This window comes from Bombyx mandarina, chromosome A1 (genome assembly GCF_030267445.1).
Source record: "Bombyx mandarina strain Sakado chromosome A1, ASM3026744v2".
Lineage (NCBI taxonomy): Eukaryota > Metazoa > Arthropoda > Insecta > Lepidoptera > Bombycidae > Bombyx > Bombyx mandarina.
Genome location: NC_143234.1, coordinates 15,389,376 through 15,403,018, shown reverse-complemented (window position 1 = coordinate 15,403,018; position 13,643 = coordinate 15,389,376). Strand labels below are relative to the sequence as shown.

At 32.1% G+C, this 13,643-nt stretch overlaps 1 protein-coding gene and 1 long non-coding RNA gene across 4 annotated transcripts in view; one reads left to right on the top strand and one right to left on the bottom strand.

The window, feature by feature from the left end:
* The window catches only part of Stim (stromal interaction molecule), a 54,259-nt gene extending 44,280 nt beyond the window's left edge, over window positions 1-9,979 (bottom strand). For all 3 annotated transcript variants that reach the window (XM_028174246.2, XM_028175011.2, XM_028175782.2), the window contains exon 1: window positions 9,581-9,979. In XM_028174246.2, the coding sequence (XP_028030047.2) occupies window positions 9,581-9,749 (169 nt within the window). In that variant the 5' untranslated portion in view covers window positions 9,750-9,979. The remainder of the gene's footprint in view (window positions 1-9,580) is intronic.
* A 13-nt stretch (window positions 9,980-9,992) lies between these two features.
* LOC149499576 (uncharacterized) lies at window positions 9,993-13,601 on the top strand. The gene is made up of 2 exons (XR_016325629.1): window positions 9,993-11,179; window positions 11,356-13,601. It is a non-coding gene; the product is annotated as an uncharacterized LOC149499576 (long non-coding RNA).
* Window positions 13,602-13,643: the final 42 nt, after the last annotated feature.

Genomic DNA, 13,643 nt, shown 5'->3' with positions numbered 1-13,643 from the left:
GGATTAACCTTGTAACCGTTTTCTAAACGTCTCCACAAGTATGTTTTCGTTAGTTGCAAGTCTCGCTCAAAAGTCCTATAATGTATATAAATGATAATGATTTTGAAATGGTAAATGCTTTTGCGAAACGAATAATGATTAAACGACTACTTAAATCACGTGACCATATCGATTTTATAGCTTACAATATCTAGAAGTATCACGAAAAACGTGCAATTACCGCGTAACATGTTTTGTGTTCTTATTTATAGAAATGCGTATTCATTAGACGGTTGACTAGTACACTATTAGTTATTTTCTGCAATATTCGCATTCGACTTGTCGTATATGATGACAGACCATTGTATCTTGTTTAAATTTTAGAATAACATATTATTGACTTAGAAACGAAAAAAAAAACAACTTTTTTTTACCTTTTAAATACTACAAGAGTAAGTAAGAAAAGATTATAAACCATTTATATTACTGTGGCACTAAAATTAAAGTCAGTTTTATGACACCTTTTTTTTTGCGAAAAGCAATAATTAATTTGCTTGTTTATTCAATTGGGTTTATGAGTTCATTGAATTGTTTAACAGTGGGAAGACTGAACATGTGAGATTAATGATTTGAAGAAGAAACTTCATTGTATATTAGCCCACTGAGTTTCTCGCCGGATCTTCTCAGTGGGTCGCGTTTCCGATCCGGTGGTAGATTCTGCGAAGCACTGCTCTTGCTAGGGTCGGTGTTAGCAACATTCCGGTTTGAGCCCCGTGAGCTCACCTACACACGTTAGGGTGAAGCTGAAATAGCCTCTCAAGGCTATCAGCATAGGTAGAAAAAAAATTAAAGGCACGTAATTGTAAAGCTCTCATATTGTATCTCGAAGAATTAGAGAGTTATCCTATTGAATTTATTTAGTTCAAATGATAAGTTTTTTTGATAGCGCATAAGGAACACAGTTTCAACTCTTTCGGGAATTTCTTCAGTCTGTTGCAAAAAACGACAGAGAAGTCACGCTTCGGTCCTCCGATTAGATTTAGCCGACATTGTTCTCTATCATGGTCGAAGACAATTCATTACAAATGTAAACATTTGGCAACGTTCGGGCCATCACTTGATTTATATCCACGGCGAGTTTCGCCTGTCTCTGATCGCTACGTATAATATTATTACATTATATTCGGCGAACTGTCTTTGCCGTGGAATATTACATACGTATCTCATTGGTTTCGTGCATCAGTTTTTAATTGAAGACACAAAGCTCTGAATAGCCATACTGTTAAACTAAAAACTCAACTACATCTCAATGTAGTTTCTATTTTATTTTAGATAGCCAACTAATCATCTGTTTTTCTGTTCATTAGCGTTCCAGTGACAATAGCTATAGTATTATTCGTACCAGGCCATCTGTTGAATCCACAATAGTCATAATCACTTTTTAACCAACTTCAAAAAAGGAGGAGATTCTCAATTCGACTGTATGTTTTTTTATGTTTGTTACCTCAACTTTTAACTGGGTGAATCGATTTTGATGTTTCTTTTTTTAATAGAAAGCTGACGCTTCCCGTGTGGTCCCATTTAGTCCAGTTCTGATAATGGTATCCATGAGAAAGCCATACAAGTCTTAAATTTGCATTAAGTACGTGCGCGACAAATAGATGAATAACTCAATAGCTCAACATCACGCCAACCGATTTCGATGATTATTGTTTTTAGTGTATATGCTTCGATCAACAATTGATGATCGAAGTGTATATGTATTAATTTGTTTTGGAACATATCTTTTTTTTTCTATTTGAAGTCGGTTTTTGTTAAAGCATGTCTATTTACAATAATTATAAGTTGAAGAGCAAATAATCCGTTGTTTTTATAACGTGAATCATGTTTCCATTATCAAATAAAACAAATATTGAAAATAATGTCGTCGGCGACCAGAAAACCTGTAAATTATTCCAAACTTCAGAAATAAATAATATAAGTAATGGCACCAAAAATCAAAAGATTTATCAGTAAAAGTTTTACTAACATCGATCATTATTTTGGCGTATACGTTAAACTTAAAAGTTTATCGGTACCTAAAGCCCCGTTTGAATTGAAATTCCTATACAAAACTGTTTAAAATTCTCATTAAAATCTCACCAAACATATGTCCGAAGCTATACAGACAGATATTAATTGGCATGTTCTGATAGACAAAGGAACACATGTTTTCATATATACTTATCGCGTTACCATATATACTTTGTTCAGATTACAAGAATAATTTTAAGTTCTTGTTTCCGAAACAGTTCTTAGATGAGCAGGCGGTGTGTTCTATCTGCCTTTTGAATGATAAGTAGAAACAATAGACAATAATAACATAAAGAAATAAAATTGTAATAAAGCTAGTATAATTTTCAAATTAAAATAAGTAATTGCTTTGTTTTTACTAGTCGGTGCAAAGGCATCAAGTGACACTTTTTTTTTATTAATTGAAAATCTTAAAATAATAACTAGTTAATACGACATATCAAATGCAAACAAACAAACATCCTTTTAATTACATAACATTCTTGATGTATATTTCAAGACTTTGATAAATTCACTTTCAAGGATAGCAACGGAAATCGGAATCGCGACCCATAGAGAAGATCCGGCGAGAAACTCAGTGGCTTAGATTTTGGGAGGCATTTCTCTTGCTAGGGCCAGTGTTAGCAAATTCTCTCAGGTTGAGCCTATGAGGTCTCCTTCCCGTCAGAACGCCGCTGAAATAGCCCTTTACAAATGAAAAAGGGCAAAAAAGAGGTACTAAATGTGTTTGTAAAACACACGGACAAGATAGCGGACATGAACTACATTCTTTAATTAGTTGTTTCTGAACACGTTTGTTCATATCAAAGAGGTAACGACGTAATAGGCAATGTACTGACGATGCTACGATTGGCCAGATGTAAACCGCACAGGCCTAACACAAATAAATTTGAGGAAATTTCAATAATGAAATTATTATTTATTAAACAGCTTTTTTAGAACCACTTATTTTTTAATGATAATAGCCGCTCGTGTTCATGAAAACATTCCGGTCTGGACCGTCGCCAAGTGAAACTTTAGACTAGTCGGTTTTCCTTTAAATCAGCTATTAAAAAATACACCATTGAATTGTTAAAATTTGCTTTAAATCAGCGGATGAACTCACGGCCCATCTTTTTTTTTTGCTTAGATGGGAGAAATAGGCGGTCTGGTATTATGTGGACCGCACGAACTTAATAGTTATCGATGGTTCTTCAAATCAGCACGATTACTTTGCGACGGAAATAGGCAGGATGTTGTTATTCATCCGTGCGTGCTCACAATCCGCCATGTTACCAGTAAATGCTGTCGGCGATCGCAGTATAGTTTTGATACTCAAGAGAGCGCTGCTGTAATAATATTTGAATCCTAATTTATGCTTTTACGACTCCCACGGGAAGAAATGAGATTGTGCTACTCTAGGTACAGAGTAGAGATTATCAATAGAGCCGATCATCACCATTGATTTCTGTGCAAATTCATAAAGACGTAAATATTCTAGCCGTGACATATTTTCCTTTGACGAAGTGCTTTAAATTAAATCCTTATTCGAAAACATCGGAATTACATCAGGTGGTGGATACATTTTTATTCAATCAGCTAACGAGCTCACGGCCTTACCCGATGACTTGGCCAACAAGTGCACGCCCGATGAGTTTGGTACGTGAAATCAAATTGCTATTTATATGTACCTATATTAGAGTAGACGATATTTGCAATGAATCGATATAAAACAATTCAATTAGGCTTGTTTATACGAGTATAATACAGGAACAAGATGTTGGAGTTTCCTTCCGGAAATAGACTTGTTTCGGAGCATTATCTGTGGCAACATTTTGACATTCACAGCCCAAGTAACTGAGAAATTTAAATTTGAAATTTATTTTGTTCCGACGTTTAGGAATGCTTTATATAGTTTGGATGATCACGGAAGACTAAGGTATTATTTCGACATTTGATTGTTTTGGAATAACTAGCGCTAGTTTTTTTTTCTATGTCTTTTTTTTATTTCTTCAAACTAGATTGCAGTCTACACGCGCTAGGTATATCTGGTAAGAACGAAAACATTTTCACGAGTTTACCTCGACATTGTTTTGATGGAGGACAATGAACATCTAACGTTCGATATTGAAAACATTAAATTGGTCTCTGTAGCTAGTAGTATAAATGATAATGTTCAATTGTTACTTGTAAGGTAGCGGTTTTAACACTATCTCCTTGTAGGACGTGTATAGTGAGTCATGCCTTCTGCTAACGTAACCTAGTTTCTAGCTAAGGTTGCTCGAAGCAATGTAGCAATTAATCTTAAAGCTTGTTTTAGGTCAGACTGGAAAGATAATTAACGCTTAATATCTGTAGAGATAAATGAACATGACGTGTCTACTTAAGTCAAAATAACGGCTTATTTTGACTTTACAGACAGACACTTAATTTTTTTAAAAATCTGTACTACATATTGAATATTGATCAATGCTAAGTATATAATATGGTTTATGAAAAATATGTCTGCATGCTAGACGCACGGAATTAATAACGGATGATATGTGTGACCTATGTTATTATAAGTTAGGTTACTTTTACTGTAGAATAATATTTAGGGTACTGCGCAATTTTTTTTAATAAAACCCACGAATTACGCAAAGCTATCCCGTGAATAGAAATTCATGTAAGGTCATGAAATCTTGCAGTTTAACGTTCTAGTTAAACTAATTTTAATGGTTGATTTCGAAACCCTAACTGATCGATTATATTATTGGATTACAAGCTCTGGGTTTTCTTCGTTCATGTTATCAACACATATATATGTACATATGTACATACAAGAAAATTTTAACTTATATGCTTAAATGTAGAACGTGTGTTAATTAACGGGTTGTTACGCTGTCTATACTATCTATGCGCTCTAACTAGAGGCTGAATTTGTTTTTGATAACCAAGTAATGCTTATACTGTTGCTGTTTCTGATGTATTCTATTTCTAAAATGCTGATTTTGTGTTATTTGATTATATTTTTCTCTTAGTTCTAGTTCTTTGATTTTCTTGTAAGATTTTATTTTATTATTAGGGTTTTTTGTCGTACATTTTCTTTCTGTACATTTAAAACAGGTTTTTCAGTGTTAATGAAGTCTCCTCTACCTTGAGCGATCCTGCCTGCCCTTCGGTATAGGTTTTTGTTCAAGGGTTCTGAAAACCGAATGACTTGATACGTCATCTTTATCTGTTCAGTGTTCCAATAGGAAATCAGTTTTGCCACGGGATACCCACGCACGTATGTAATTCACTGCGTTGTAATTATTTGCTGATTTTTAGGTTAAAATTTTAGTTATTACTGTATTTGGCCACAAAATATACTCTTAAGAAAGATCTAGCTATTTTTTTTTGCTTCTCAAATTTGCATTTAATTTACACGGACATGATTCAGTGACGTAATTGAGTTATTTGATTGCTTTTAAATTTGTCTTTAACAACTTTTTTCTAGATGCAATTATTTTCAGAACATCATTCGTCGACATCAATTGTTTGCATAAAATAATGCAATTTTAAATTTAAATAAACAAAGGACACAATAAATTATTCTAAAAGGAGATCAACATTAAAGTAGACCCAAAAGTAATTCTTATTTTATTATAGTGATGTCAGTAATGAATTCTTTGTTCTACCAATATTTTTACAATGTTTTTCAGTTACCGAGATCAATTGATCTTAATAAAACAAGAGTTAAGTGACTGTGTTCGTGATCAACTCTATGTGTCGTGTTGATCACTGCGTTGTTTCAAAACTAAGATATGATACAATCTTGCGCGGAAATTCAGTACTTCGTAAATGTGTTCGGAAACTCGAATATAAGGAACGTTCTTAAACATTTCAGAAGGGTATTGAAGTTGAGCCTATTTCCATTTAAGTAAGAGTTCGCAGAAGGACATTGTCTGGTCCGATCTAGTTTAGCTTCCGAAGTATTCCAACACTGTCAACAGCATTGGATCGCTGATCGCCTTGCCTCTTCAATACCAATTTTTTTTTCTTTTTTTATTGCTTAGATGGGTGGACGAGCTCACAGCCCACCTGGCGTTAAGTGGTTACTGGAGCCTATAGACATCTACAACGTAAATGCGCCACACACCTTGAGATATAAGTTCTAAGATCTCAGTATAGTTACAACGGCTGCCCTACACTTCAGACCGAAACGCATTACTGCTTCACGGCAGAAATAGACAGGGCGGTGGTACCTACCCGCGCGGACTCACAAGAGGTCCTACCACCAGTAATTACAGAAATTTTAATTTTTATAATTTGCGATGGAAATAGAGTACTTATGGTGAAATAGCGAAACATCATAACTCCCATTTCCTTAATTAACATAATTTAATTTTATGTTATGTCTCATAAACATCATATGGCTTCAGGACAAAATTAAATAATATTTAAGTAACTGGTCAACCATATATCAGATATCATAAAAAGTGGCATATAGAGCAAATAAAAATATCAAAGATACATTTACCTACTTTCAGGAAGAACAATCTCACAATCTTCCACATTTTACATGTATATATTAGGCTCTCAATGGCCTAATTAAATGTTAGAAATACTTAATGCCTGTATCATAGTTTTTAAAAAACAAAGGCTAAGAAATTTCTGGAAGCTTAACAATGATATTGATATAAGTAATTTAGAGACCGATCCAAGCCTGTCGGGTTTTTACTAATGACTAAACTACTGTTTAAACATTATTTTAGCATGAACGGTAAGTAGCCTTATTTCCAGAGTTTAAAATGTTTATTAAACTTATATTATTATCCTCATGAAAGCACAGGAAATTATATTTAGTGTCTAGCTCAGCTTATGTTTTATCTCATATGAAATCAGAACTGTTTACTTTCTCGTTCAATGCACTACAAGGAATTTTATCTTTGTGATGTGTAATGTTAATAATGTTAATAAATGTTTTGTTACAAAAATAGATAAGCTTGTATTTGCTTCTCTTGTTTGTTACAAAGAAATAGTAGAGAAATGTGTACTAGTAGTGCATTGTCTATGACTATTAAAGCTAGTATTAAGGATTGAATCAAAGCATAATCTTTGTACATGGTACAATTCGAGATTGCTATATGCTACTTCATAACTTTAAGTTTTGACTGTCAATTAAGAGAAAGGCCTGTAGATTATGTGAAACATATGCTCATTCAGTAGTTTGTCTTTGTATATTATGTTAAAAAGTGTATTATGAATATAGGAAAAAATTATAACCACATACATAGGTTGATCATTAGTAATTTATTCATTGATGAATTAAAAAATCTGCTTCATATCAATTTGATAAGTCAACTGTCTAGGCTATATTGTTATCAAGCAGTATTCTGATAATAAATGTACTAAAACTGTCTTATCATTGAGTGCAATGAACAGCCCTGGGTCTGCGGAGGGACTTCGGTTCCCTCTGTATTTTGTACCGTATGTTCCATGGGGAGTGCTCTGAGGAATTGTTCGAGATGATACCAGCATCTCGTTTTTACCATCGCACCGCCCGCCACCGGAGTAGAGTTCATCCATACTACCTGGAGCCACTGCAGTCATCCACAGTGCGTTTCCAGAGATCTTTTTTGCCACGTACCATCCGGCTATGGAATGAGCTCCCCTCCACGGTGTTTCCCGAGCGCTATGACATGTCCTTCTTCAAACGAGGCTTATGGAGAGTATTAAGCGGTAGGCAGCGGCTTGGCTCTGCCCCTGGCATTGCTGAAGTCCATGGGCGACGGTAACCACTCACCATCAGGTGGGCCGTATGCCCGTCTGCCTACAAAAGCAATAAAAAAAAAAAAAAAAAAAAAAAAAAAAAAAAAAAAAAAAAAAAAAAAAAAAAAAAAAAAAAAAAAAAAAAACTGACTTCTTTATGGAAATTTCTAAGTAATGGTTAATGGTAAATCTTTAAGGAGTTATTGCTGACCACATAGAAACACAAAACATTGTGTTTAATAAATTTGCAGATTTCAATGGAGTTTTCTTGTGTCTAATGGGTTTTTTATGTTTCTCTAAGCCAATGTAGTAAGAAGTAGATAAATTATTCAAATCTGAGTACAGAAATCCTTTAGTAAAACAGAGTCCTTGATGATATTGATATACATTGTATTTTTTTAACAATTATTAATAATGCATTAAGTAATTTGCTAAGATCCCAGAATTATGGTTTAAAAGTTAAACCCAAAAAAAATTGCTACTATTATAGGGCAATTATGAACGAAAGCAGATCTATTACTATTAACCTCAAATACTTAAGCTCACCATTTTAACTATAACTAAATCATAATTGTTGAAATTCAATAACCAAAACATTGTATAAAATAAAAATATTGTAGCAAACGTTATCCTAATTGTTTCAGAAACACAACATTTACTAATTGAGAGCGGATACATATTTTCTGAATTCTCATTGCCAATAAATATACAATGGTTTCATGATGCATTCAAAACTTTACAAAGTTGCCTATGCACAATATGAGAACTATATGCAGTTAATAATTAAGTTCATTTTACTGTATTTTGTGATGTTGAAAAAATTGTTAATGGTGTAAAATTGAATATAGTTTAAGTAAATATTTAGGTTAATTTCATATTATTCAACTAAAAAGTTAATAATCATGTAATGTGGTATTGAAATTATTGTTTCTCAAAAATTTTTGTGTCACAACTTATACCTAAATAGGCAAAAAGTGGAGTATAGAACATTGAAACCAATTCTCAACTCTAATAATACATGAATTCATCCCTTTTCAATATTTTAAATGGGTTAAGCTGTTCCATTATTTTTTGAGTAATTTTATACAAAAAATACAATAAAATGTTCACTCCCTTTAACAAATATCTACGATAAAAATAGCTCAAAGTCAAATGATTTTCAGTAACCCAATTTCTCTTAGGGGAAAAGCAGTTTTATTTAGCTTGGTTTAGGTGAACAAATCGTATTTTAAATTTTACTTACTTCACAATTTGATTGAGAAACAATCTTAAATATGATTATATCAATAAATGCTTCGTCATAAGACGTCTTGGATTAACTTAAATTAACTTCATTAACTCTGTAATAAAAATCTAGGATACTGACTGAATGTTTTCATGTTATTTTCATTATTCATTGTACTTACATACTTTCAAGAAGTTTGAGTATTCCGTACATTTTGATAAGTAATGTTTTAAAATAAATATAATGGTGAAATCACTATTAATTTGGAAAGAGAAATTACATTTGTTTTTAAATTAATGCAAGAACAAAGATTGCATTAGTGAAAATATTGAGAATTGAAAATGATCACTTTAACTATCTTTACAAACTAAAAAACGTATTTTTTTATATAGAGACGATTATCGGTCTTTGTGTTTCTATTACTCTATGATAGTCTTACGTAGGTACAGTAAAAAAAGAATTCAACAAAGAACAATTCAATGCACAGTCATTCAGTTTATTCAGTACAATTTTAGTGATTTTCATTGAAGGCCATTGCCAGTTATCGCGAAATATCTGACACTACCATGAAATTCAGGGTCACTAACTTACTCTGATCATTTGAGGCTGTATAAGCTGGATCTGTTACGAAAGAACCACTTCGGACCACTGGACCCCACTTCTCCCGCCTTCCACCATCTTTTTCTGTCCTCTCGGCATCGTCAGCTTTACACAGATGAAGAATAAATACGCACCAATACAAAATGAAACCGATACGCATCTTGAACTTTCAATGACACTAATGCACTAACCGCACTTGACAATAGGATACCGCGAAAACAATATACACATCCTAAAATTAAAAAAATTAACAACACAGTACATTAAGCCACATCACAGGTTTAATGAAAAAATAAAAATATTAACACACATTCACTCAAGTTATGAGCCTACACGATACCGAGCGAGGTCGAAAAAAAATTGACATTAAGGCTTGTTGGGTTGGTTAATACACTGACATCAGGGGGGTGCAACTCCCATACAAAGGAAAATAACATACAACTAGCGTCATCTTACTCCTGTGGCGACGTCATTTTTGTAACTTTTAGGCATTAATGATCTAATAAACTCACTAGATGGCAGATATGAGTTCTGACTCAATAAAAAATGTAGCGTACTTTGAAGCAGTGCTTCCACTTTTAGGGAATTCTCCCTTTTTTAGGGAAAAATAGCTGATATTTTGGATGATAAAGACAATTTAAAAAATACCAGGATTTAGGATATTTCGGGGTAAAAAGCAAAGCCTATACTAGTAACTGTTGTGAATTTTAAAATAAACGATAATTAAAGTAAAACAATGAACATTTTATTTTATGGAGAGAGAATGACATTAAGTCGAGTTGACAAGTAAAAGAATAAAACAGAGTTGTGTATAAAAACTATAAAGGTTTGATTCAACAGTAACCCTCTAGTAAAGTAAATCATAGATTAAGCCACTGCTTTTTCTTAGGGATTCCCCAGAATCCCAATAAGTATAATCCGCCAAATTTTTATTTACCTATTTTCGTTGATGTCACCAGAACTTACTTGTATTGTAATATACAGGTACTTCATGTACCATGAAAGATTATCATGGTAATTTCATTTACGAAAACCTTGTAATTGTCATTTCACTTTTGCTAGCAGTTCCTTCTTCAAAGACTGAGGTGGAAAGATTATTCAGTGTTCTCAAATTTAAAAACTGACAAAAGAAACAGGCTTTCTAATGAAACCCTGAACGGCTTGCTTCATAGAAAGTTCCCAACTTTGCCAGCAAACAATTGCTCAATTTTAGAACCGAACAGTGTTAGGTTGTGCAGCAAAAGAATATAAAAGCAATGCGTCGACTTCCTTGAAAATTCTAATCCTATAGATCTATGATCTTCTGGGGGCGTTTATATTATATATACCTACATTAAATAATATGCTGTGGTTTATTTTCTGTATTTTATTTACGCTTTCTATATAAAGGATTTATGAAAGTTGTCTAGGAAATTTTAGGGTAAATTCAAAAGAAACTAGGGTAAAATGTGTTAAAAAAAACGTAAGTGGAAGCACTGCTTTGAAGTTTTCAAAATTCCAGGGCCGTAAAACAATCTCAAAAAAAAAAAAAAAAGTTTTCAAAATGTCGTAACGATTTAATTTTTTAAATCGTTTTTTTTTGGTCTTGGTGTGAGTTATTTTACGTTGTAGTATTAATTTAGAGCAACTTTTAGCTTTATGAGAATATTAGACGATTAGACATTGAGAAACTCTGTTTTGAATTCTCTTTAGACATAACTTGGCTCCAATACTTTTTTCTTCGTTAGCGTTTCGTAAGCCGGTGTAACTATTTTCATTTCTTACAGAATGTTTATTATTAAAAATCAGCATGCCTCGAAGATCGAAAATGAAATGCTATTTCGGATGCCTTGATAACGGTGAGTTTACACTATTTTCCCGGTATATTATTTGCTAACAGAATTATTATTCATAATATAATTAAATGAATTAGCACCAACTAATGGTCCTTCCTATTTCTGTTGCCTAGCTATCATATATGTTAAGTTTTGATCAAAACAGTCGGTATTAAGTCTCGTACTATCACACACACACCTCAGATAATAAAATTGTCTCGAGTGGGTGGAAGTATTTATGTTTTGCAACTCAGCGTATTATATGCTTATTGTCAAGTGGGCCCGAACTAGTTTTTTGGAATGATCAATCAGTCATGCTTTCCTGTTTAAATAAAATACAGCACAATTGATCTCACATCCAAAGTTAGATGATGGCATTCACGTTTTGTTTCCTGGTGTTTGATAACTAAGTTACACCAAGTGGCCTGTGACCACGTTCATCCTTCTACCCAATATAAAATAATGTTTTTATTTTTGTAGACAAAGGTTTGATAATGACAAAATTTTATGGAAAAATTATAAGGAGCACTAAAATGTCTGAAACATGAAAAGATTGATGCACTATATTTGAACCAGAACGTGTTATGTAATATATTAATTTGTAAGTAAGATTACATTAACACTAAATTTTTCATGGTCGTATTTTTTCAATATTTGTTACATACTTAAGATACTTTGTTTCTCCGTTTCAGAAGAGAAACTGATTCAGCAAGGAACGTGAACTCTCAAGGGATCTTAATTTTTTTTAAATATGTTTATAATTGATAAATTAATAATTGAAATAGTTCATAAGAACTAAATTGATGCCAATTTTGTTTTAAAATAGGTTGTTTAGTTCTTATAGTTATAGTATTACGTTTGAATAGTTGTAATTAGTAAGTTAGTAATATATGAAAATACTGATATAAATTTTTGTAAATAACCTTTTGTAAATTCTACGAGAAGATGATTTTAATTAATGATCAAAAGTCAACGGTCTTTAAAAGCATTATTTGCAATTATTTAGATTTACTGTGGAATATATTTGCTAAGTTGTGTTTTCTGTATGAGCAGATATAAATGAAAATGCCCAAACATGATTATGTTTCTTACATTTTCATTATGTGAAATCAATATGCTTGTGACTGAGTATATTAATAATTTATTAAAACTTAAGTGATAGACAGCAACCCCTATGGCACTGCTGAAGTTTATAAGCACTGGTGACCACTTATCATGGGCCGGTTTGCGTGCTCGTCTGCTGTTGAGTGCAATAAAAATTTTCGAAACCCTTTCTATTATTTAGATGTAATATTAGTGTACATTTAATTTGGATTAAAAGATAAATTTACATTTTATGTTTGCATGTGTATGTTTATAATTCATTTGCATGTAACGAACACCAGTTTCTTTGTAACAAAATGTAAACTAATGGTTTGTAATGAATGTAATTAACTTTAAGATGATTTTCTTTCAATCTGCTGTTTGTTTCATCTAGTATTACCAAAGCTAAAGCATCAGAAACGTCAGAATAGAAATAATTTAGATAGGGAATAAAAGTATAACTAATGTAATCATGTCTAAGATTACTATAAGCGTCATTAAGTACAAACTATCAATATTTAAGAGTACTTTAAATCATCATTACATTTTTTAAACATTTTTTGTTTTTCAAATCATGTAATAAAACGTTTGTGCAGAACAAAATGTCACATGTTATGAACATGATTGTGGGTTAATCGTTTCTTAAATTTCTAAATGTTTATAAGAATGCTAAGAATAATTTAGTATTCACTTTAGTGTGTGTATTATCTCTACAATGCTAGTATAAATGACAATTATTGTATGACGAAGCATAGGTAGTGTTTATAGATGTAATATTTTCATACAAGGTCATGATCTGTCACGATCAACTTTAAGCAAGAACTGCTATAGTTAAGAAACAAATTTATTAAATTTAATTCAAATTGTCTAGTATGTTTGTAATGGAAAGCTGACATGTTTATATTTCGCACAAATGACTTAAGTGACATTGAATGATTTGATTATCTAGACTTAATTAACTTTTAGATAACTTTCGATTTAATGTTATTAAGTACTCTAGTAGGATTAATCTAGAGGAGTTATTGTTATTCGAAATTTTATACAATTGTACGTTCATACTATCTTTTAACAGTAAATTGTTTGTAATATAGGGAAATTAAATAGCTTACAGAGAATTACAGCTTTTTATTTAAAAAAACTGTTTTCTCTCTGTATGA